The 25,826-nt window shown below is 39.7% G+C and overlaps 1 protein-coding gene across 1 annotated transcript in view; it reads left to right on the top strand.

Annotated features, from left to right (window-relative positions):
• KDM4C (lysine demethylase 4C) overlaps window positions 1–25,826 on the top strand; it is a gene marked incomplete at both ends in the record, with an annotated part of 281,788 nt that overhangs the window by 145,630 nt on the left and 110,332 nt on the right. Inside the window, 3 exons of the mRNA XM_079548519.1 lie at window positions 169–407; window positions 2,352–2,707; window positions 5,668–5,779. Of these exons, the coding sequence (XP_079404645.1) occupies window positions 169–407; window positions 2,352–2,707; window positions 5,668–5,779 (707 nt within the window). The remainder of the gene's footprint in view (window positions 1–168; window positions 408–2,351; window positions 2,708–5,667; window positions 5,780–25,826) is intronic.

Here is a 25,826-nt window from a genome sequence, read left to right as displayed (position 1 = left end):
AATCAAATAGTTAATCTATCAATAAATTGTAAACACTATCTCAACACAAAAAGATGAAAAATTGTCAGGTTTTACCACTTTAAGCAGGTGAAAGGGACATATATATTGGTAGACATTTTATCTTATCCAAGACAGACTCCACTTTGACAGCAATATCTCTTATAGCAGCTTCCAGCACAACAGATCTCGATCTAAAAAGCTTAAAACTCCAGGGGACAAGAGACAATCTGCTATGGCAACTGGTGCAGAAATCAAAGAGACTGAAGCAACTACTGATGGCTTCAAGGTCAATGAAAAACCAGATGAAAAAGTGAGTCCGCTAAATACAGAAGTGCCTTCTGGAGAAGAAGAAAGCAGTAGCAGAATGCAGCTGGATCAACATTTATTGGATAATGTCAAGGTTGCAGGTGAGATAAGGACAGATGATTTTTCACATGTAAGTTGTAGATTCTCTGATGCCATGGATTAGTTGATATTAAAGCATCGTACTATCCTACGTAGAATACTAACATAAGTACTTAGAAAGTTACACAGAGGGGGTTGATTCAGTAAAAGTGGATGATCAAATTACTGTTTAGAACTGAGAGTAGCATCACCTGTATAACTCCTGTAATAGCAATTGTACAGCAAAACATGGGATGACATAACACTGATGCAGACAGTGTTGAGCATATATACTTGCAATGCATTACATGTATTTTTATCAAGAATACTGCATGTTAAAAGTAGTCTTTGTGCAAAAAAAGGTCTATTTTCAGACTACAAAATTACTGTCACTTTCCCTTTAACAGTCTGATAATGCAAGTTATAAAACTGTTGTGAAGTCAAAGGTGCTTTGTTCCCTACAGTGATTTCGTACTGAGATCTACTGATATGTTTAATCTGTTCTTTCTCTTAATATTGAATTTCACTGTAGCTCAAGTATATACATGCCTGTTCCAAAATGCAAATCTTGAAATCTTACCTTTGAGGGCAGTCCTGTGATGTTAAATTTATACAAAAAATTGGTATACACAGACTGTTTTCCTGGTTTTAATTATTAATAGTTGTGTTACTTTTGTTAGAGGTGGTAAACACCAGGATTGAGCCCATGAGGATGCCACATTGATTAATCCAATATGGAAGCTTTTTGTAGTGCTGTTCCTTTACAACTTCCCCCAACTTTAACAGAGGTTTGAAATGTTCCATGAACACTAAGGAACTAGTGATCAGTTATAGTGATTAGTTAGCTTCCTTCATGCGCTTATTGATAAGGGAAGGAAAAGCAGAGAAAAGTGGAGCACTATCTGTTTTTCCTTGTGCTATTGAAAAGTGATACCTAGACCTTTGTAAAGGAAAGGACCATTTTAGATGTAACACTGGTAGCTCCAGGTGAAGGGATTTGCCCTGAGTTATCTCTGGCTAGTACATTCATTATGCTCTATTGGGGCAGTAGTCTTCATTTGCATAGATTCTGTTTTGTTATTGGATGGACTTTTATCAGTCTTCTAATTTGCTCTGTCGTTTTATCAGAAGAGCACACTGAAATAACCAATGTGAAGAAAAAGTGAAAGGGGGCTTTAGAGTATTTTTTCTTTATTACCTTGGAAGTGCTGCTGAAAAGTACACTGCGGTGTGTGGCACAGAGTTCTTTGAGAACATATTTTTTGGGTCCCCTCTCCAGCCTCCTGTTCTGTCTGAAAACATCCCAGAAAACATGGAAATCCATGGAAGCACCCACAGATAAAGAATTTCAACAAAGTAAATCCACACAAATTTCACCCTTCTGCACTGAAGGGTGAAATTTCACTGAAATATGAAATTACAGTAATTGCTGAACTATAAATTTATGCTAATTGCTTTTCATTTTTAGACTAGTGCTGTCGCTTTCAAAAATATTCTTGGTATCTATTTGGAATATATTTTCCTAATTATAAACCATTAGTCTTTGTTTATTTTCATTTGTAAAACTGGCATAATACATATAAATGCAGATCATGAAGGTCAATATACCAACCTTCTATATTGTGTTTTTTTTCAGCCAGTAAAAGTGCTTGCAAGCTGTCAGAGTAAACAAGCTACATGAATATTGATTATTTTGAATCACTTAAAACTGTTGCAATTCAAACACAAAATGCCCATAAGAAGATTAAAGCTATATTTCACACTCCAAACTCAAAATTTTACATTTAATTTATTCTGTGATCAAACCTATATTCCACTTTTATGTATGTCCTTCTACTACATTATTTGTTTTGTATGATTTCTAAATGAGGAACTGTATTCTTTATTTGAATAATTCAGATTGTTTTGAAGTGAAATGCAGTAATATAATGTGAGATTTATTAAGAAGCCATATTTTTGATCCACAGGAAGCATCCTTTCAGACTCATTTTCCTGTCCTGTTCCTTTACGAATGGAACCAAAAACTGATGAGGACAAGGAGGATTCCAGTGACTCTCTCGTTGCATTTGAAGATTCAGGGGCCTGTGTGCCCATTTCAAATAGCTGTAAGAAAGAAGAGAGTTTGAAAACTCAGTATAAGTCTAAATCATCCATACCATACCTGAAGTGCCAGGAACATAATTCTGAGGCAGAAAGCCCAGCTAAAAAGGTGAATGTCTCTACAGAGGATGATGTCAGTGACCTAGAAAGTGGAAGTAGCTTGAGTCGTGGTGAAGTGACAGTTGCAAAAAGGAATGAAGATGATGACATGGAAACATCCAATGTATGTCAAGCAAATTTTCATCACTATATTAATATATTCCCGATTCAATACATGACCAAAACTGTTCCTAATGAGTGAGAACTGATATCTATAGTAAGGCAGTTAAGAATATGCATGATTTTAATCAAATGTTGATTTCAGCATCTTCTGAAGTGTTCAGACAAGAGTGAGAATTGAGAGGTAGGATTTTTTGGATCTTACTTGTTGATGTGTTTTCCCTCTGATTTTAGATTTTCACTTTGTGTCTGTGAATCTGATCTGTCAATGCCTACTCATAAGGTATTCCTATGATCACTGTCTGCCAGTGTTAACAAGGCAGTGAGCTTTAATTGACCAGCAATGTGTTGAACCAGAAATACAAATTATTATGTATCACGGAATGGTAGATGTTGGAGGGGACCTCTGGAGGTCACCAGTCCAACTGTCTTGCTCAATCAAGTTCACCCAGAGCACGGTGCCCAGGACCGTGCCAGGTGGCATTTGAAAATCTGCTTGGAGGGAGACTCCACAGTCACTAGACAACCTGTGCTGCTGCTCCATCATCTGCATAGTAAAGAAGTGATTCCTGGTGCTTAGACAGTACTTCTTGTGTTCCACTTTGTGCCCACTGCTTCTTGTCCTGGCATGGGCACCACCGAAAAGAGTCTATCCCCCACTCTCTTCAGGTGTTCATACACATTGGTAAGATCTTTCTCTTCTCCATCCTGACGTCCCAGCTCTCTCAGCCTCTCCTCACAGTAGAGTTGCTCTGGTCTGTTGTTCATCTTTGCAACCCTGTTGATGACTGGACTCTCTCCCTGTCTTACTTGAACTGGGGACCCCAGAATTGGACACAGTACTCCAGATGTGACTTCACCAATGCTGAGGGTTAGTTCTCTTGACCTTACAGTGATGCTTGATCTGATACAGCCAAGAATGCCATTATTTTTCATAGCTGCAAGAGCACATTGCTCAACTTGGTGTCCATGAGGACCTCAAAAGGTTTTTTCCTGCCATGCTCCTTTCCAGCTGGGTGAACCCCAGCATGTCCTGGTGCTTGAGACTGTCCCTCTCACTTGAAGGACACTGCATTTCTTCTTGTTGAACTTCATAATATTTTTGTCAGCCCAACTCTCTAGACTTTCGGGGTCTATCTGTATGCCTGTCGAGTCAATCACTCCTCACAGTTTTGTGTTATCCACAATTAGAAATGAGTACTGTATTTATTATCACACATTTATATTTTAAAAAATGTTTTGTTTTTTACCCATTATTATGCTAAGAATCCAGAAGAAGGCAAAGGATCTAGTAGAAGGGCTAGAATTAATGTCCAGTGAGGAAAGGCTGAGTACAGTCGGGTTACCCAGTCAAGGAGACCAAGAGTCAGTACAGCTCCCCGAGGAGGGGAAGCAGTGGGAGCTGCTGGGTTCTGCTCTTCACAGCTTACGGTGGGCAGGAATGGCACAAAGCTGCCATAGAAGGTTCATATTTCACATTAGGAAGCATTTCTATACCATGATGATGATCAGATACTGGAACAGGCTTCCTAGAGATAATTAGTAGCCCATCCCTGTCAGTGTTTCAGGAGGCATTTGGACAGTGTTCTAATTTTGCTTTAGCTCTCAGTTAGTCCTGAAGTGGCCAGGCAGCTGGAATAGATAGTGTTCGAAAGCTCCTTTGAGCTGAATTTAACTCTTCTCTTCTGTTCTAATGCACTGCTGTTCTTCTGTGGAAGGGTGAAGAGCATTTATTTTAGGAAGCATAATGAAAAATACAAAGCTGTAGTGCTAGTCACAATAGTTTTATTAGTTTGGCAGTTTCCCTGTTTGGCGACGATGGAGCCGGTGATCTACTGCCAGATTGCCAGTGTTAATGGGAAACTGGGAGGTAAAATTAAAATCACTCCAAGCATTTTACAGTCAGGAAGTGTGCACTAATGATTTTTTATTGGCTTTGTTAGCTTTAATAAGCATCCTGTATTGGAGATTATATTTATCTCTTTCTATGTTTTCAGCCATTTGTATGTTACGTATAACATAAGAGATTTCAAATATTCCCCAGTATAATTGCTTACTGTTTAATGTGTTTTTCTTGTAAGTTTTTACTTAAAACTTACAAGTATGCTGCATAGATGCAATTAAAAAAGCAGATCTTTTCCATTATAATTTGCTGGTAACCTCTTCCAGATCATCAAGCTGTCCACTGCTTTAACGTCATTTTTTCTCTGCTAATCATAGTAAACATTCCTTGTAATCGACTATACAATTGATATGTAATATTTAATTCTCAAAGCAATCAAGGCATAGATATGAAACCTGCTGGATTACATTCTTAGTGTTGAGCAGCAAAACAGTGTGGCCCATAGGACTTGTGTGAGATTATCCTCAACCTCATACTGTCAGTATGATTGTGCTTCCTCTATTGAGAAACCAGCAACTGGTTTACTTTGTGATTTCTCCCACTGTCACCCAAATCTGGAGTTGGGAAAGATGCACTTCTAGAGATTGCAACATTGCTGTTAGTTCTTGAAGCATGGTTAATTTCAAGTTGAAAGTCTGTAGGGTCATATAAGTGAGGAAGGAATTTCCATGTAAATCCTGTCAGGATGCTTAATTTTTTTTTGTCTCAACTCCAAATCCTTTCCTCATTTTCAGAGCCACAGTTAACGTTTGCATTGTATTTCTGATTCTGCAGTTATTGGGCTGTTCTTCCTCTCAAACATTACCTGCGCAAAGGAGGACTTATATTCTATCAGTGTGGAAAAGGCTATTGTAACTTCAAATAATTTGTGTTTGAAAAAGGTTGCTTTTTCTTAATTTGAGTTTTATTCTGCATTGCGGACATTTTATTGTGACTTTAAAGGTGCTTTGAGTACCCTTATATTACTTAGAAATTGATATCTGTGCACATTTATAGAAGACTGGTTGATCAAAATTAATTGTAGAATTCTGTGCTAAATTAGCTGTGCTTTTACCTTTCAGTCATCAGAAGCTGAAGGAAAGAAAGTATCTAAGAGCTGGCGTCATCCACTAAATAAACCCCCAGCTAGATCTCCAATGACTTTGGTTAAACAGCAAGCAACTAGTGATGAAGGTGAGTGTACTGCTTAGTAAATTTTTTAATAGTCCTTTTTTGTCCTTAGACCATATATGGTCATTTTCACAAGCAACAAAATTTTCTTTCTGTATGGGAGATACTAACATTGTAGGGTGATTGCATGAAAACCATTCAGTGTGGTCTCTGAATACACTATTCTATTTTTATTCTTCAAGTTCTTCTAAAAACTTTGGATCTATTGTTGACAAATCCTATTAATAGAAGTCACGTAGGAGTTCTGTGTTCACCAGTCAAATCTTCCTTGTTTCTCAGAGCAGCTGAGTTTGTGAGCAACCTGGAGCAGATCCAGAGAAGAGCAATAAGGCTTGTGGAGGGCTTGGAGAATATGCCCTATGAGGAGAGATTGAAGGATCTGGAGCTGTTTAGTCTGAGGAATAGGAGGCTGAGGGGAGACCTTATTGTTCTTTTCAAATACCTGAAAGGTGATTGCAATGAGAGTGGGGTTGGTTTCTTCTCACTGGTGACAGGTGACAGGACAAGAGGAGATGGCCTCAAGTTGTGCCAGGGGAGGCTTAGGTTGGATATCAGGAAGAACGTCTTTACCGAAATGGTTGTTAAGCACTGGAATGGGCTCCTCGGGGAGGTGGTTGAGTCACCATCCCTGGATGTGTTCAAAAACCGTTTGGATGTGGTGCTCAGGAACATGACTTAATGGAGGGATGTTAGGGTAGCATGAACATAGGAAGAACGTAGTTCTGTTTCTAGATATATTGAAAGTAATCTTTGAAAATTAGAAGCAGCGAAAGGTCTCCTCGCCATTTCCCCAGGTGAACAGTTCTCTAGAAATTTTATTACATCAGTTTTCTGTTCACTTTGAAGACTTGGAAAGCAACTAAAAGTAGAGTAAGTAACCTGCATGTGAATGTATAAGACAGAGGTTCTGATTCAGCATTTAGGTACTTACAGTCTTTATTTTGTTATTTTTAATATTGACTAGTTTCCATTGTTTAACTCAAATGCATAAAGAAGAAGCTTAATATTAGTTAATAATTCTGTATATGCTTGCTTGTTTCTTAACTATAAATTGCTGGTATGGATGTTAGTATGTATTATATTGTACCTTAATTATGTATTATTTGGTACCTTAAGGCATATCAAAGGGTATAATGAAGTAGGAATTAACAAAAAGAAGCACGTGCGTAAATAATTACAATAAACTACACAGATATATCAAACATGATTCTGTACTCAATAAATGCTAAATAGTTCTCCAGCCATTAAATTTAGTGTTCTGTGATTAGATACTGTGGTGATCCAAAAAGTTAAAAAAAAAAAAATACTCAGAATTTGTCAGATATTCTTTATTTGGAACCTTACTTGAGTGCTTTAACTTTAGAGATTCTCAATCTTGTGGACAAGCTACGAAAACTAAAGTGTTTACCCATAGTAATGATCTCCTTCTCCGAAATAAATAGAAGAAATTCTGCCTTACCCAGTAATCACAAGTACATCCAGACAGAGCTAGTAAATAAAGTTACTTCATTCTGTCAGATGTGACTTGCGAAGTTTATTGAACTATGCATCAAAGATATCAATCAAAGTGGAAAACAGATACATTGTTTTTATTACCTTGGTGTTTTAGTTCTGTGATTTACAGTTTTTTTCTGGACTTGTTCTTCAGAATCCTTTCCAGTTAGCACCAGCAAGTCCAACCCATGGCCTGTGGGATGCTTGTGGCCCAGCATGGCCCAAAATGTCGTCCACCCTCTCCCTGTCATTTAAAGCTGGCAGTTCTTCCCAGCAGTCGCCCCAGACATGTGCCCATTGCTCAGCAGCACTGAAGCAATCACAGCTCTATTGGCACTATGTTGTCAGAAAGCAGTGCATAAGGAGGACAGTGCTGTGCAGGGCTGACTCGGGTGATGGCCAAAAAGCTGTATGCATTCTGATACACTGGATAAACACAGGGCCCTGAACAGTGAAGAATATGCAGCAGTGCTTTCCATTTTGATGAAGGAATTTGACAATAGAATCATGGAATTGTGGGATCATTAGAGTTGGAGTGGAGCTTTAAAGATCATCTAGTCCAACTCCTCTGCAATGAACAAGGACATCCACAGCTAGATCAGGTTGCTCAAAGAAACAATCCAGCCTGGAGTTGAATGTCTCCAGCAACAGGGCTTCCACAACATCTCCGGGCAACCTGCTCAGTGCCTCACCACCCTCACTGTAAAAGACTTTTTCCTTACATCCAACCTGAATCCCCCCTCTTTAAATTTGAAGCCACTTCCCCTTTCCTCACAACAGACCCTTCTTCCTTATAGCCCCTCTTTAGATACTGAAGGACCACTCTCAGGTCACTTCAGAGCCTTCTCTTCTCCAGGCTGAACAGCTCCAGCTCTTTCAACCTGTCCTTGTAGAAGAGGCGTTCCATCCCTTGGACCATCTTTGTCACCCTCCTCTGGACATGCTCCAACAGGTCCATGTCTCTCCTGTGCTGATGACTCCACACCTGGATGCAGATCTCTAGGTGTGATCTCATCAGCGCACAGTAAAGGAGCAGGATCACCTCCTTTGCCCTGCTGACTTCTATTGATGCAGCACAAAATTTGGTTGGCCGTGTGGGCTGCAGGGCTACACTGCTGGCTCCTGTCCAGCTTTCCACTGGTACCTCCCAAATCCTTTTTGGCAGTGCTGCGCTCAGTTGTTTCATGCATGGCCTGTATTGGTAGTGGGGTTTGCCTTGGCCCAATGGCAAGACCTTGTATTTGGATTTGTTGAACGTCATGAGGTTCACTTGGGCCAAGAGCTCAAGCCTGTCTAGGTCCCTCTGGCTGGCATCCTGTCTCTCTGGTTTGTCAGCTGCACCACACAGCCTGGGGTTTAAAGACTGTTCCCAAAAAATCATCCGTTTACATTTGCGAGTCCAGTTTCATTTGATAAAACTACATAACCTGAAAATTTTCAAACGAAATGTGTAGAGTAGCAATCAGATATTCATCTTAAGTATCTGATTTTTACTGGACTTTCATAATCCTTACCTTAGCAGAGAAAAATATACTTCCCTTCATAGTGAGGCCTTATTCATGTCATTGCGAATTTTTCAATGAACAGTTGTTGTCAAGGGTTAGGTACAAGAGGAAATTTCCTGAAAAGCCTCTCATAAACAGCTTGCAGCCTCATTAAGAATTGCAGTCATTTCCATTGGAGCAGACTGGTGTATTAGTTTCACAAAAACAAGGTCAAATATCCCACTAGTTTTATGTTTTAGTTCCTTTTTCCTCTTTTGTAATGTTTTAAGCTACAAGTGGACTTTCTTAAGTTCTAAGAAAGACAGCATGCTTATTAATTGATTCTTCTTCTTTTGACTAAATAATGTTACACTTCTAGTTAGCATCAATTTAGGAACTGTTGAGCTGGATGCTGTAATTTTAACTGTAACTCATCGCTACATCTCCTTCTGTGTTCCAGGCCAAAACTATTTGATTTGTTTCTTCTTTATCAGTAGCTTGAAAAAGCCATAATCTCTCTCTCTTTCTTTATCTGAACCTCAGTTTTGCAGACATAATACTTCAATTAGCTGTTAAGCATCTATCTGAAAATTAGAGACAGCTTAGGCATATGATCTGTATCATATATGGATATGTTTGGATACCTAGAGGGCTAGGCAGAGAGTATTTCAGAAAGTATTATGATAATTTACACAAAAAAGATGATATTAATATTAAGATTCATCTAGTGAAGTAATTAAAGATATAAATATGTGGTACGTTGTAGTGAAATTGCTCTCTTTTAATTAGAGATTAGAGTACTTTTGCTTGCTGATGCTTATTTAACATTAGCTATAGTTAAAACATAGTGTAAAATTCCCTCTTAAGCTTAGATTGTCTGTGGTACAGTCTAGCCAGATGATGATGTCATGACACTGGTTTACGGATCTCAAGGATTGTGTTCTTCTTTTGCATCCCTATTCAGTAGTTTTTCAGCCTTCTGGTATCTTAGTTTTATTTGAAAATAGCAGTTTTCCAAACAGGAAGGCATAGCCACTAAATACCTTCCAGTCTTTCCTGTCTAAATGATTGTGCTCCTGGTAGATGAGAGTATATTTTTGTTAGGAAAGAACCATTTCAAGTAGCTATTAAACATCCGTCTGCTTATTGACTGAAGAAAGTAATTAAGAGTTATATTGGACAGTAGCAGTTACTGGTATTTTCTAGCTGGAACCAGAGCTTGATACTATTTTCTTGCGGCTGCTTCTCTCTGTGATTTAATTTATCAGCATGCTTTTGTGAGAACACAGAAGAGAGACAGTAGATTTTGGTGAATGGAATGTTTACATCCAAGACAGAGATGGAAGAACTGCTGAGGGAAGCAGGAAAACTGAAACTTCACTAGCTTTGCTGACAAATGCTGACATGTGAGGTAGAGATCTGTTACTAGTTAAAAGCCAGTGAAAAGAGATTTTTCTGATTATAAGGATGTTTCTTGTCAGATATCAGGGAACTGATACCAGTTTCAGTGTTTTAATGATTATGTTCCCCTTTTTAAGTGCTTTGTTCATATTCTGGAATTACCAGAAATTTTAATCAGTGTGTATGTTTAATTCTTTTCCTGGGTGCTTTCCGAATGGAAATGATGCCAATAATGGCTATGGTACTGTCTTCCCTTGGAACTATAGCTGTTATCTCATCTGTTCTTCTACAGGGAGGATATGTCTATTGATAGATTGTTTATATTGGCTTATAGTTGAGTTTGCTGGATTCAGTCATTTCATAAACGTAAAAAAAAATGAAAGAAGGAAAGGAAGAAGAAGAAATGGGCTGATGCTGTCATGGAAAATTAAAGAAAGTAGAGCTTTACACTTCATTTGCAAATCACATTACTTCAGTTGGGTAGTGTGTTTATAGCCATTTCTAATGCAGATAATTTATATTCAAATTAATATATTTGAAGTCTTTCACAAGCTAGGCTTCTGTTAGGAAGTTTCTGCAAATAGAGGTGATCAGAGACCGTTAATAAGGAGAAGGCTGCATACTTTGACACTGTCAGCCATTTCAGAATTATAATTTTGCAGATAGAATGCTATCATATCTAACAGCATGCTTAAATCTTAGCAGAGACTTTCTGAATTTTGTATTAATACAGAGTCCTCTAGCAGACATTTCAGAGTTTATTTTTCACTCACAACTGCTTTGACATTGAGTTTTGCATTTTCTTGTTATCACTGCTTATACTTCATGTGTATGTTTCCTGAATGTTTCTTCTACAGAGAAAGGATTGGATTGATTGTTTCTTCCTGGTCTGTTGCTGTTCTGTTTCTAAAATCTTTTTATTTCTTTCCCTGAAAGTGTTTTCCTATGTGTATCTGATGCTCAGCTTTCCTTTATTTATTCATTTATTTACTGTGGAATTACTTCCTCAAATACTGAACAATGACAAATACGGGGGAGTGTGGAATCAGTACCAAAAATTACAGCTCAAGCTTCCAGTTTGGAAATATAGGTGCAGCAAGCAGTACAGCGTGAGTTGAGTCCCATCACAAATATTCTTTTTTTTGTAATGAAACTTGGATTTAGCGTCAGTGTACGTATGTTAGCCTGTGGTAATATTCTTTTTCTGTATGCAATGCAGTTATATTTCTGCTCACTTAATCAGTAAAATGCAGACTCAGCAGAAGAAGCAAGTATACTGACTTCTGTTGCAGATTGATTGGTCCCAGAGATTTCTTAACAGCAATGTTTGGGCATGCAACATTAGAAACTGTTTTTAGAGTCAAACTGACTAAAATTTTACTTCGCTGTAAACTGTAATATTCTATAGATTTAATTCATTGTGGATTTCTTTTAAGTATGATTCAGAATTTCAAAGCAATTCAGCTTTTCTTGCATTCTAAGATAATAAAACATGAAATGAGAAAGCTAGTATGAATGGAAAGAGTAGCTTGGACAAGAATTTAAATGGATAGTGAAAATGGCTAGTTTTAGAGCTGTGGTTTTTGTTAAGACACGGAATAAAACTTCATTCACTTATTACTTATTCGCTGTCAGCATCCTGTTGGATGTGCTTGAACTGACGCAAAAAGTCTGGTTATATAATGCAATTTCATTAATGTCATAAGTAGGTTAAGTTTTTTGTAACTGTTTAGGAAAGGAACATGTTGAAAGGTCAAAGATAAAGCTTTTGCTGTGTGTTTGGTCCTCTTGTCAAGCTAGCAGCTGATCTCCAGAAACGGCAAGAATTGGCAACTCTGATTACAGCCACAAGCACTCTTGTCCCTTGGCATCTTTGACAAGCAGAGCCAATCTGCTGCAGATTGGACACACACGAATGCCAAGACCATTATTTTGATTGAAGAAGGAAATACAAACCAGTTCCTCTATCCTTTATCCATCATTTGCTGAACAGCGGTGTTTGGGCTCATCAAGACTCATTGTCCTCTTAGATAGACCTTACAGTTCTAATTGAACAGCTTTCTGAGCTGTTGTAACATGTTGTAAAATGTACTTCACCTGTTAAAAGCATGGATAGAATAGTGTTAGGTATGGAGAAACGTGTAATTTCTTTTTATCAAGTGTACCAGAATGAAAATGTTGTTTCAGCTGTATTAGCGCAGTCTTTTAACAGCTTCCTCAAGGGTAGCTATACAGTCAGCAGGCAAACTGGTTATGAAGTTTGCTAAGGCGACGGATATCACTTCTGTAAGCACATCTTCTGGAGTCAAACTTCCGTTTCTGTAAGAGAAAGAGAAACACAGAAAATATATCACTTACTTTTAAGGAGGATTAGGTACCTGTGGTGTTGTTACAGAGAGTGATAAATTATCTTAGTCCCAAGGCACTATGGTGGACTATTTTTTTTTCCAAATTAAAAAAAAAATCAAGCCTTGTGGGGCTATGATTGCCTTTGTAAAAATCTGGAGGTGTATTGTAAACCATCAGTATTGAAACTGATTTGATTTTAGTGCCAGTACTGCTTTACTAACTGCCTTTTCTTGTCTAAGAAGGATATATTTTTTTAACTGTACAAAATTAACACTATTTTTGAAAGCATATTACAAGATTTTAAAATTCCACAAAAATTGGTTCCTGAGAGAGATTGAATTGCAGTTGTTATCTAGCATCTGTACTCTGTACAGTGTTGATGGAATATCCATTTTAGTAATCTGTGTGGGGACTCTAATGTTATTTCGCAGGAGATGCCTGAAGATCGGGGAGAGTGTTTTCTGTATTTTTCTGCTTTCGTAGATGCACATGTTGACAAGCAGATTGAACAACTTTTGCAGTATTAGAGAAGATAGTAAAAGTATTAGATTGTCTAACAGCCTGGGAAATTCACAGAAGGCAGAAGCAAAATGGGAAAGAAGAACCTACCATATCAATACTTTTGGACTGATGACATAACACTTGTTAGTTAACTTTGATAGGATATTAATAAACACTCCAGTGTTGGTTTTCAGGGATCACAGTCTCTGTATACAGTGGCTCAAGAGGTATTACATAAAAAGGAAGAATTAAATAAAATACTGTTTTGGTCCTTATGTCCATTTGGTCCACAGCCCACAGCTTGGTATCATCTGCAAACTTTCTGAGGGTGCATTCAGCCCCACTGTCTGTGTCACTGATGAAGATATTAAAGTGTATCAGTTCCAGAAATGACCCCTATGAGACACTATTCATCACTGATCTCCACTTGGATATAGAGCCATTGAGTACCACTCTTTGTGCTTGATCCTGGAGTCATTTCTTCATCGATTGAACAGTCCGCCTCTGAAAAAACTGTATCTTTCCAATCTGGAGAAAAGGATGTTGTGGTGTACTGTGTCAAAGGCCTTGCAGATGTCCAGATAGCTGACGTCAGTGGCTCTTCCTTTCTCCACTGATGCAGTGACGCCATCATAAAAAGTTGGTCAAGCAGGGCTTGCCCTTGATGAACCTGTGCTCGTTCTCCCTCCTTTCCATGTGCCGTAGGATAGCTTCCAGGAGGATCTGCACAGAGTGGAGACTGACAGGTCTGTAATTTTCTGGGTCACCCTTTTTACCCTTCTTTAAAATGGATACTGTATGATCTTTAGTAAGCTCTTGAAACAATAGTGAAGTATGTGTCAACGGTTTACGGGCTGGTTCGGCCCAGTTCCGTGACTAGCAGGGTGGACGGGATTTCGCAAAATCCACGTCCCTGGAAAAAGGGAAACAGGGGACCCCAAAATAATTAAAAAATGTGGCAACGATCTGAGGAGAAACAAACTAGTTTACTAAATATAGTATCGGAATGCAAGATAGCACACTATAATACAATATAATCAGAATTGAAACCATTAAAGCAAATATAATGAGAATGTCTGAAAGGTGGATAGGCCTCACCATAACACTGAAGTGAGATGTGCAGTCAGGTTGAGCAGCAGGGAGATGGGAGGAGAGCCAACCAAGAAGAGCGGACAAAAAAGAGCGCATCAGGTGACCTTGCCAGGAGTTCTGTCTCCTCTCTGTGACTGCAGAGTCCCCTGGGGAATGTAGTTCTTGTTCTCTTCTGGACAGGTTCCCGGAACTTGAGCATTAACAGTTAAACTCCCAGTGCCCCACATGATGTTATGATGTGGAATACTGAAAACCAAAACTCACAAAACCATGACATTCCACCCCTTATTCTACATCACTACATCATGCTTAATATGTATAAACAAACAATAATTACCAAACATTAAACACGTGCACACAGAAACCTATACATATACATGAAATTACTGACTGCACTCCCTCAACATCAAATTCCCTTGTGGCACACATTGAACATCCCCGTTTTTCTGCATCACCCACCACATGGACCCAGGTCCCTAGGCAAAAACAGTTCCACGAAGAGGTTTGCCCTTCCCAGAAGCTGGAAAGACCCAAACTGCTTTTCCCAAGATGTTCTTTACACATACTACAGGGACCTTATCTCCCTTGACAGTATGTAGGGAACTAGCAGGACCGTTGCGATTGATTGATCCTCCAGTATTGCCCAACCAGGTGGCTTTTGCCAAATGCTTCTCCCAATGCTTAAATGTTCCACCACCCATTGCTTTCAACATGGTTTTTAACAACCCACTGTAGCGTTCAATTTTACCAGAAGCTGGTGCATAGTAGGGAATATGATAAATCCAGTCAATGCCATGACCTTTGGCCCAAGTATTTACAAGAGAGTTTTTGAAATGAGTCCCATTATCTGACTCAGTTCTTTCTGGAGTGCCATGTCACTATGGGACTTGTTTTTCAGGACCCAGTATGGTGTTTCGGGCAGTAGCATGGGGTACTGCATGTTTCTCGCCACCCAGTGGTTGCCTCTACCATAGTAAGCACATAATGCTTACCACTGCGAGATCGTGGCAAGGTGATATAATCAACCTGCCATGCCTCCCCATATTTGTACTTTTGCCATCGCCTTTCCTCCCAGAGAGGTTTCATCCTCTTGGCTTGTTTGATGATGGCACATGTTTCACAGTTATGAATAACCTGTACAATAGAGTCCATAGTTAAGTCCACCCCTCGGTCTCTGGCCCACTTATATGTTGCGTCTCTTCCTTGATGGCCTGAGGTCTCATGGGACCACCAAGCTAAAAATACTCACCCTTGTTCTGCCAATCTGGGTCTATTTGAGCCACCTTAATTTTAGTCTACCTGATGGTTATTTTGCTGTTCTTCAGTAGCCCGACTCTTGGGCACAGGAGCATCTGCATGACACACCTTTATAACCATATTCTTTATTCAGGCAGCAATGTCTTTCCACAGTTCAGCAGCCCAAATAGGTTTACCCCTTCTTTGCCAGTTATTTTGCTCCCACTGCTGTAACCACCCCCATAAGGCATTTCACACCATCCATGAGTCAGTGTAAAGATAGAGCATTGGCCACCTCTCCTGTTCAGCGACATCTAAGGCCGGTTGGACAGCCTTTACCTCTGCAAATTGGCTTGATTCTCCTTTCCCTTCGGTGGCCTCTGCAACTTGTCGTGTGGGGCTCCACACAGCAGATTTCCATCTGCGATGCTTCCCCACAATACAACACGATCCATCTGTGAACAGGGCATATTTCTTTTTATTCTCTGGTAGTTCACTGTATGGTGGGGCTTCTTTAGCACGCGATACCTCTTCTGCTGGTGGTGTTCCAAACTTTCTACTTTCAGGTCAGTCCATGATCACCTCTAGGATTTCTGGACGGCTGAGGTTCCCATCTGTGCTCGCTGCGTAATCAATGCAATCCACTTACTCCAAGTGGCATCAGTTACATGATGGGTGGAGGGGACCTTTCCCTTGAACATCCAGTTCAACACTGGCAGTCGAGGTGCCAGAAGGAGCTGTGTTTCAGTACTGACTACTTGAAGCAGTCTGAACCTCCTCATACGTGGCTAAGATCTCCTTCTCAGTTGGAGTGTAGCCCTCCTCCGACCCCCTGTAGGCTCGACTCCAGAATCCCAGGGGTTGGCTTCAGTCTTTCCTGAGGCTCTTTGCCACAAACTCCAAGTGGGACCTTTCTCTCCAGCAGCAGTGTAGAGGATATTTTTTCATCCTGTCCCATCCGTACTGGCCCCAGGGCCACAGCACGGGCTACCTCTTGCTTAATCTGCTCGAAAGCCTGCTGCTGCTCAGGATCCCATGTAAACTCATTCTTCATTTGCGTCACATGATAAAGGGGGCTTACAGTGAGGCTGTAGTTTGGAACAAGCATTCTCCAAAAACCCACTGTGCCCAGAAATGATTGTGTCTCTTTCTTATTAGTGGTTGGAGACATGGCAGTGATTTTGTCCACCACATCTGTCGGGATGTGACGACTGCCATCTTGCCACTTTATACCTAGGAACTGAATCTCCTGGGCAGGTCCTTTCACTTTGCTTCGCTTAATAGTGAAACCAGCACGGAGAAGGATCTGGATTATTTGCTCTCCTTTCTCAAAAACTTCCTTTTCTGTGTTGCCCACACAATGATGTCATCAGTGTATTGTAAGTGCTCAGGAAGCACCTCCCTGTTCCAGTGCAGCTTAGATCAGCCCATGGCAAATGGTTGGGCTATGTTTCCACCCCTGGGGCAAACGGTTCCAGGTATACTGAATGCCCCTTCATGTGAAAGCAAACTGTGGTCTAGATTCTTTGGCCAAAGGAATGGAGAAAAAGGCGTTAGCAATGTCAATGGTGGCATACCACTTAGCTGCTTTTGACTCCAGTTCGTATTGGCGTTCTAACATATCTGGCACAGCAGCACTCAATGAGGGTGCGACTTCATTCAGGCCACGGTAGTCTACTGTCAGCCTCCATTCTCCACTGGCTTTACGCACTGGCCATATGGGGCTGTTAAAAGGCGAGTGAGTTTTGCTGATCACTCCCTGATTCTCTAATTGACGAATTAACTTCTGAATGGGGAGCAAGGAATCCCTGTTAGTGCGGTACTGCCGTCTGTGTACTGTTTTTATAGCAATCAGTACCTGTTGCTTTTTCACTCGTAGCAACCCCACAACAGATGGATCTTCTGATAGGCCAGGCAAAACAGACAACTGCTTAACACCTTCTGTGTCTACAGCAGCTATTCCAAAGGCCCATCGATACCCTTTGGGATCCTTAAAATATTCCCTTCTGAAGTAATCAATACCAAGTATACATGGAGCCCCTGGGCCAGTTACAATTTAGGGTGCTTTTGCCAGTCTTTACCAGTGAGGCTGATTTCAGCCTCCAACATAGTCAGTTCTTGGGAACCCCCAATCACCCCATGAATATCAATTGATTTTGTCCCTTGTTGACTCGAGGGCATTAGGGTGCACTGAGCACCAGTGTCCACCAGGGCCTTATATTTCTGTGGTTCTGATGTGCCAGGCCATCTAATCCACACAGTCCAATAAACTCTATTATCCCTTCCCTTCCCCTGGCTGGGGGCAGGGCCCCTCTATTTGTTACCTCCGTTGTCTGCAGCAACTGGAGCAATCTCCTTTTTTGGAGAAGTTCACCTCAGTGGTTGATTTGCCTTGTAATTCTTTTACCTGTGCTTGAAGTGCAGGAGTAGATTGCTTATGCCATGTCTTCATATCTTCTCCATGGTCATGTAGGTAATGCCACAAGGCAAAATGTGACGTAGCCTTACTGTTGTCACTTGCTTGAGCAGGAGAACGTCTTCTTTTGATAGCTGAGATGCTGGATGACACTGGCTGGGAGGAAACCAAGTTGATCAGCCCCTCCAGTAGGTTGTTTTGGGAATTCTGATCTCCATTGGATGTATCTGTTATCACCATGGATCCATCAGCATTAGGCACGATAGACAGTTTGTCTATTATATCTTCTAGTTTGCTCTCCATTCTGTTCAGCTTTTCAGCTCTTTTTGCAATGGCTGAAACACAAGCTCACAGAGGTCTTAAATGTAACTCAAAGTCTTGAAGCTTATTACTAAGTTCACTTACAAGGGGTCTTCTTTCCCCTCTGCCATACATTGCTACAAATGTACTGGCGTACCTCTCTGGTGCAGTCTTGTGAATGTACGCCACATGTTTGGTGTACACCTGACTCTTTCAGGATCATGCTCTTGGTCTGGCTCATCAGGAATGAAATTGGAGCTATGTAGCATTTCCACCACAGCATATTCTCTCAAATGATGGATGCCTTTTTCTATATCTTTTAGTCCATTCTTATCTAGTTCATTCATCAGTCTATTCATATCTAGTCCATTTCTTTTTCTCAGGCATCAGATCGTCTTTGAAGGGGTATCTTTCTTTTACAGCTAACAGCATCCTCTTCCATAGGGTGAAGGCCTGGTTCTGGCATGTACTAATGCCTCTGTCAATGACTGAATCCCTGTCTACTGTCTAGCCACAGACTGTTGGCCCCATTGTCCCAGCATCGAAGTAACCAAGTGGCAATAGGCTCATTTGGGTGATGTGAGAAGTTTTTTCTTAGTCTTTGAATTTCATTAATTTTCAGAGATCAATCAATGGTAATGATATCTTGCACACTTCTTACTCTTTCAGGACTTCTTCCCCTCGTAGGCGTTGGTGACCGTGGTCTTACTGAGGGCCCCTCCCCTGGACTCAGGGGTGCTTCTCCTAGACCTTGGAGCCACTCCTCTGGACCTCTTTCCTCCTCTTTCTTCTGTTCTAGCTGAGTCGAGATTCGTTTCATTTTCCATCCTCTTACAGAGGCAACTGACATCAGTTGTGGTGCCATCTCTCTAAAGTCTCTTCCAAGCCTCTCCACAATCTCTGCCACTCAGTATCCTCTGGTTTTGGGGAAGGCTTCCTCAAAATATGATAAATACAGAAACTGACTGAAATGATGAATAGTAAATTCAGGGAGATTAACAATGCAATCAGGTAAGCATTCAAAAACTGCATAAAGGATTCACAGGAGAGACTGGGAGCCTGTTTAAAAATACCAAGTTCTGTGAAATTAGCAGCTCCTGGCAAACAGGTTTAAAAGAGAAAGCAGAATCTTCTTTTTTTTTCTCTTTACGGAAGCAAGATAGCAGTGCTCAAAGTTTACAAATATCCCACAGTATTGGCAGTCTACCTGGACTTTCAAGGCCAAGTTTTCAGTGAGCACCTGTGGAAAAGATATACTTTCCCAGCAAAGCTTTCCGAGAGCAAAGAGAGATTTGTTCTAAAAAGCTAAAAAGCAGCCATTGCCCGCATTCTCCTCCAAGAGTGTCAACGTTTTACGGGCTGGTTCGGCCCAGTTCTGTGACCAGAGGGGCGGAGGGATTTCGCAAAATCTGCACCTCTGGAAAAAAGGGAACAGGGGACCCCAAAATAATTAAAACAGCAGCAATGGTCTGAGGAGAGACAAACTAATTTACTAAATACAGTATCAGAATGCAAGATAGTACACTATAATACAATATAATCAGAATTGAAACCATTAAAGCAAATATAATGAGAGAGAGAATGTCTGAAAGGTGGATAGGCCTCACCATAACACTGAAGTGAGATGTGCAGTCAGGTTGAGCAGCAGGGAGATGGGAGGAGAGCCGACGAAGAGGAGCAGACAAAAAAGAGCGAATCAAGTGACCTTGCCAGGAGTTCTGTCTCCTCTCTGTGACTGCAGAGTCCCCTGGGGAATGTAGTTCTTGTTCTCTTCTGGACAGGTTCCCGGAACTTGAGCATTAACAGTTAAACTCCCAGTGCCCCACATGATGTTATGATGTGGAATACTGAAAACCAAAAATCATGAAACCATGGCAGTATGGAATATCATTACTGCATCAACAAGCTTGTGTTTGGATTGCATAGCCATAGAATCCTTGCTTGGAAGGGACCCCAAGCCCATCCTTTTCCAAATCCCATGCCATGGGAGTTTCCATTCACCAGGTCAGGCTGCCTAGGGTCCCATCCAACCCTGCTTTAAATGCCTCCAGGGATGTGGCATCCACAGCTTCTCTGGGCAGACTTTGCTAATGCCTCACCATCCTCTGTGATGTCCTCCTATGGCCTTTTTTTTTTTTTTTTTTTTTTTTTTTTTTTTGTTTAAAGCCATTCTCCTTGTTTTATACACCATGCAAAAAAGTCAGTCTATCACCTGTTGATAAGCTCTATTCAGGTACTGGAAAGAGGTCAGTAGTGGTATCTGAAGTACAGTTTCTAAAAATTCCACTTTAATTTTATCCAATGATCACAGCTTCTGGCTATAAGTAGTGCTCACAAGCAAACTGAACTGGAATACAAATGAAAAATTTTGTTCATTAAAAAATTATTAAAAAAATTACATAATGGAATGGGATGGAGAAAGTATTTGGTAGTAGGTCTTTTATGGTGTGAATTAAGCTTTTTAAAAGAGCAAGATATCAGCCAGTCTTCAGTTTGTAGTTTATTCATTTACTGATTTTACACTGCCAGCTACATTTTTCTTTTGCTGATAGGCTATGCAGTAAATTCCAGCAGGTTTTCCTTTGCTTCTGTTTCGATTTTGATGACATGTATCTTTGAACTAAATTGCAAATAGAATGGCTTGTCTTTAAACTTGCACTGTGTAAAGATATACGAAATTACTGGAATTGCAGTAATGTACATTAAATATGAAAATGGAAATTTGAACTCAACTATGCTATTTATATTTTGTGTTGACAGTTCTTCCTGCCAACTAGTTACTTATATATGGTTTCTTGAACAGCGAGTCAGCTTCTTAGCTTGCTTTTCAGATGTGTCTGTTTATTTGTGGAGTCACTTGGTATTTTAGTATCAGTGAAAATGTGTTTCAACTTTGGTAGCCAGAATTAGTAGATATCTTTGAGAATATGAGCCTTAGCTATTACAGCTGAATTCCGTATTCCATGTTCAGCAAGAAATTAAGCTATTTTGTGAACAAGGGAGGTAAGATTGATTTTTACCCCTTACACTTAACAGGTACTTCTACAGTCCACTATTTGAATGAAAGAAGTTAGTTTTTTCAACAACAAGGAATCCAAATAAAATTGCGGGGGTTTTTTTTGTTTATTTGTTTGGGTTTTTTTAGATGAAAATGTTTAATCATGTAAGAGTGTTTTACAGATTATGTAGATATAAACTGATTATTTACAGTATGAATCTTCAGAATTTTCTCTAAGTTGCTTATTTTCAAGAACACAGTAATATAAATCAGGTTTTAGCAATTTAACCATTTGGTAGAGAAAATATTGTGTTTCAGCATAGTCTGATTAGGTCCTCTTAGAAGTTTAACGTGTGGAGAATGTAATACAGAATAGAAAATTTACTTATTTGAAATCAGTTGAAGCTATATAGGATTTTTATTTACTAGAGTGATATAATATGTACTTAAGTCACAGTATAAGTGCAAATTATGTTTAGGAGAGTGCAGCACTTGCAGTGTACAGTTCAGTCACAATACAAGTGTGAATTTTATTACTATTAAATAATATGTTGACTGAACAATATGATGCTGAATGTCTCCAGTCTTCAGGGAGAAATATATGGGTTGCAACTGATTCAGGCCTGTTGCTTATCTTTGATTGTATTTTGCCATGGGAGGAAATACTTTCATAATATTTTCTTCTTGCTAGTCATCAGAACTGTCGCTCTTAGGAGGATCAATATTAAACCAGATATCTCCTGATCATCCAGTGTTCGTGGTATAAATGGTGGCAATTACTTTGAATCTGTTTCAGTAGATGGTAGTAAATCATCCCTTTGCATGTGAACATCATGTACTATTATTTACGGTTTTGAGTCTAAGAAATTATTTTGATTTTCTGTGTTTATTGCTAATGAGCTGTCATCTTTTCTGTTTGTTTTTTTTTTTTTCCTTGTTCTAGCATATTATGTGCTCTTTTCTCTTCTGACTTCTATTCACAAATAACTCACCAACAGCCAGCCAAGCGTACCTCTTATTCCTTTTCTTCAAATTTCTGGAACATTTACGTTTTTCAAATTCATCCTAAATATCAATAAAACCAGTGAGTTGCTTTTCTGTCTATAAAACTCTTGGTTATAGTTTTTCTATCCCTCCTTTTCAGAGTTAGTGCTTACACTTTGCTAGCCTTTTCTAGTATTTGTAGTAATCTGTTGCTCTTTTAAATGATAGTGGTCCTGCCTGCAGCCACTCTTATTGCTGCCTGTTCTTAATTACAATATAGGCTTTCTCGACTACGTTCTTATTTGCAACTAATACCAAGTCAGAAAACCTTTTTTTTGCCGAAGTTGTCATTACACTCCCTTGGAAATATCTTCCAAGGGAGTGTAATGACAACTTCGGCAAAAAAAAGCTAATGTCTAATACATGCTGACCAGGTTCTTTGAAATATTCCATACGTGGAGTGTTTCAATCATAATGCAAAATTTTCTTATTTGAATAGTTGAAGTTCCATGGGATTTTGATTTAGCAGAGTGATACAGCAGTGCACTTAAATCACAGTGCAAGTACAAATTGCTTTTAACAGAGTGTAGCAATTGTATATGTAGCGGTTTAACCCAGCAGGCAGTAAAGCACCACACAGCCGTTTGCTCACTCCCCCCACAGTGAGGTGATGAAGAGAATTGAAAAAGGTAAATGTGTGAGAAAGAAAAAAGGAAAAAAATAATACTAGCAAAAAAATAAAATGTTGCACGATGCAATTGCTCACCGCCTGCAGACGGATGCCTAGCCAGGCCCCCAGCAACCACATCTCTTCCCCGACCAAATCTCCCACTTTTATTACTCGGCATGATGCCATATAGCATGGAATGCACCTTTTGGCCAGTTTGGGCCAGCTGTTCTGTCTGTGTCCCCTCCCAACTTCTTGTGCATCCCTAGCTCCTTACTGTGAGGACAGTACGAAAGCTGAAAATTCCTCAGCTCTGTGTTAGCACTGCTCTGCAGCTACTGAAATATCAGCGTGTTAGCAACTTTATTCTTATCCTAAATCCAAAACACAACACTGTACCAGCCACTATAAAAAACATTAACTCTATTCCCTCCAAAACCAGGACACTACTACACATTCACAATACAAGTATACTTAGCAAAGTGTAGCAATTGTTATACATAGTTTAATCACAAAACAATTGCAGATTTCATTATGGGACTCTAATAATATGCCTCAGAAAAATTGGAGTATCCGAGTACCTAAGTATGTCATTTATCTTAGCCTTTAAAATTTTTTTTGAACTCTCAGTTTTTGTGACCTTTTCAAAACATTTTGATATCTGCCACAACTGATATATTGCAGTTTTTTTGATATTTTACTTTTTTAAAAAAGCATCCTGTTACTGTCTTTTGAACGGCAGTCTTTGTACAATCAGGAAGCCATTAGACTTAGCCTCTGATTCAGTATGGTTGTCCTCACATATAATTTTTATGAGAACTGAGGCCTTCATTAATAATTCAGCCATTAGACTAACTAAAAATGTGTGTCCATTTTAGAGTACAGTGACAAGAAATTTAAATATTTGTATTTTCATTTGCTATGAAAGCTAGACTTTCATTATTAAAATAAAAAAAGATTTCTGAAATTGGGTTTGCTGATATACTGCAGGAGCAGTGAAGTTTGAAGTTCCAAGTCTATTTCCCTGACCGATTTTTTTTTTTTTTTATTAGTTCCTGCAGGACACTTCAAACTATATATAATGCCTCCCAGGGCTGAGATTATGTTCAACTACCTGAAAAATAACAGATGCTGCTATGCTCTTCATAGCAGAGAATGTTGCTCTACAAAGCCAGGAATCATCAGTGGAACATAACCCCAAGCAGCAAAATCATTGTTGAGACTGGCAAAAGCAAATTGTACTGTATTAGCGTCTATGGCTTTTCACATCTGCTGGGTTAAATCAGCAAATACTGCCAACAATCCATTCTGCAAATGGCCCAAATGTTTTCCATCTGAGAATTTGAGTTTAACTTAGTAAGCAAAAATCGTTCGAAGCAGTGGTCTTGAGTGTTGGAACAAGTTTGGCATGAACTATTAAACCAATAACATTTGTGAAAACATTCATTTCATTCACTTACTCATTTGGAAGGCAACTATTTATGTGTACTTTGTTTTAGAAGGAGTTGTCTTTGTATCAAAACCCATTCTGGACTAAGGTTTCATTTTGTCTAGATATTTTGTTAAATGTTTCCCTGTTCTTAAAGATACAGAGGGATACAGGTATATATAAATGTTTACATAAATAGAACCAGTATATCCTAAATTATATTATAGTGATTAACTGATCCTTTGTTAATATTCTTCTCTGGTACAAATGTGGCAGTGGGAATTACTATGAAGTTGGGCATTGCTGAGTATTTTCTAGTGTCAGTACTAGTGTGGCTGAATTATTGTTTGATATGGTACATTTTATAATAGCTGTTATGTACCTATTTAAAGTCACTCATTGGCTCATTAGGTGTTTCTGATTCTCTTTGGGAAAAAAGGCTACTTTTCCTATTACCTCGTTAGCTTAAACTCATTATGACAACAAATCATTACAGTTACGGCGAAGTAAAAAATGTCGTGGTAGTTATGAAAAATCAGAATCTCTAACTACTGCTAGGGATGGCAGTGACAAGGTACTCAAATACATGGGAATACCCTGACTTACATTATCCTGTTACCACTTCTTAGGGGCTGGTATTAATACACTGTAGAACTCTACATGCATGTGTGAAGCAGTCACAGACAGAAGTATAGTAGAATTTTAAAGAAACAGACATTATTTTATGTTTAAAAATACTATTGCGCCTATCAACAGACTTAAACATCCCGCTGAAAAGAGATGATGGGCAGATATGTCACTGTTACAGTGTTACGACCACTCCACAGGCTTACTATCAAAGCATACCAAAATCAGTGATATGTCTAACAATATATTGGTGAGGTTTTGGAATCAAAGTAAAATACACTGTCAGAGAGTATTCAGGAAAGGGATTTAACACTCTCTCCCACCAAGCTGGGAGGGAGTACTGATCTGCCTGAGGGGAGAAAGGCACTGCAGAGATATCTGAATAGACTGGATCGATGGGCCAAGGTAAACTGTATGAGTTTCAATATGGTTGAGTGTCGAGTCCTGTATTTTGGTCACAGCAACCCCATTCAACCCTACGGGCTTGGGGAGGAGTGGCTGGAGAACTGCCACTGGAAAGGGACCTTGGTGTTCTGTTGAACAGTCAGCTGAATATGAGCCAGCAGTGTGCCCAGGTGGCCAAGAAGGCCAATGGCATCCTGGCTTGTATCAGGAATGGTGTGGTGAGCAGGACTAAAGAAGTAATCCTGCTCCTGTACTCAGCACTGGTGAGGCCCCACTTCGAATACTGTGTTCAGTTTTGGGCGTCTCAGTACAGAAAGGACATTGAGGTGCTGGAGCAGGTCCAAAGAAGAGCAATAATGCTTGTGAAGGGCTTGGAGAATATGCCCTATGAGGAGAGATTGAAGGATCTGGAGCTGTTTAGTCTGGGGAATAGCAGGCTGAGGGGAGATATTATTTCTCTCTTCAAATACCTGAAAGGTGATTGCAGTGAGAGTGGGGTTGGTTTCTTCTCGCTGGTGACAGGTGACAGGACAAGAGGAGATGGCCTCAAGTTGTGCCAGGGGAGGCTTAGGTTGGATATCAGGAAGAACTTCTTTACCGAAATGGTTGTTAAGCACTGGAATGGGCTCCTCGGGGAGGTGGTTGAGTCACCATCCCTGGATGTGTT

Source organism: Tetrao urogallus, assembly GCF_951394365.1.
Source record: "Tetrao urogallus genome assembly, chromosome: Z".
NCBI lineage: Eukaryota > Metazoa > Chordata > Aves > Galliformes > Phasianidae > Tetrao > Tetrao urogallus.
This window is presented reverse-complemented; position numbering and strand designations above follow the sequence as displayed.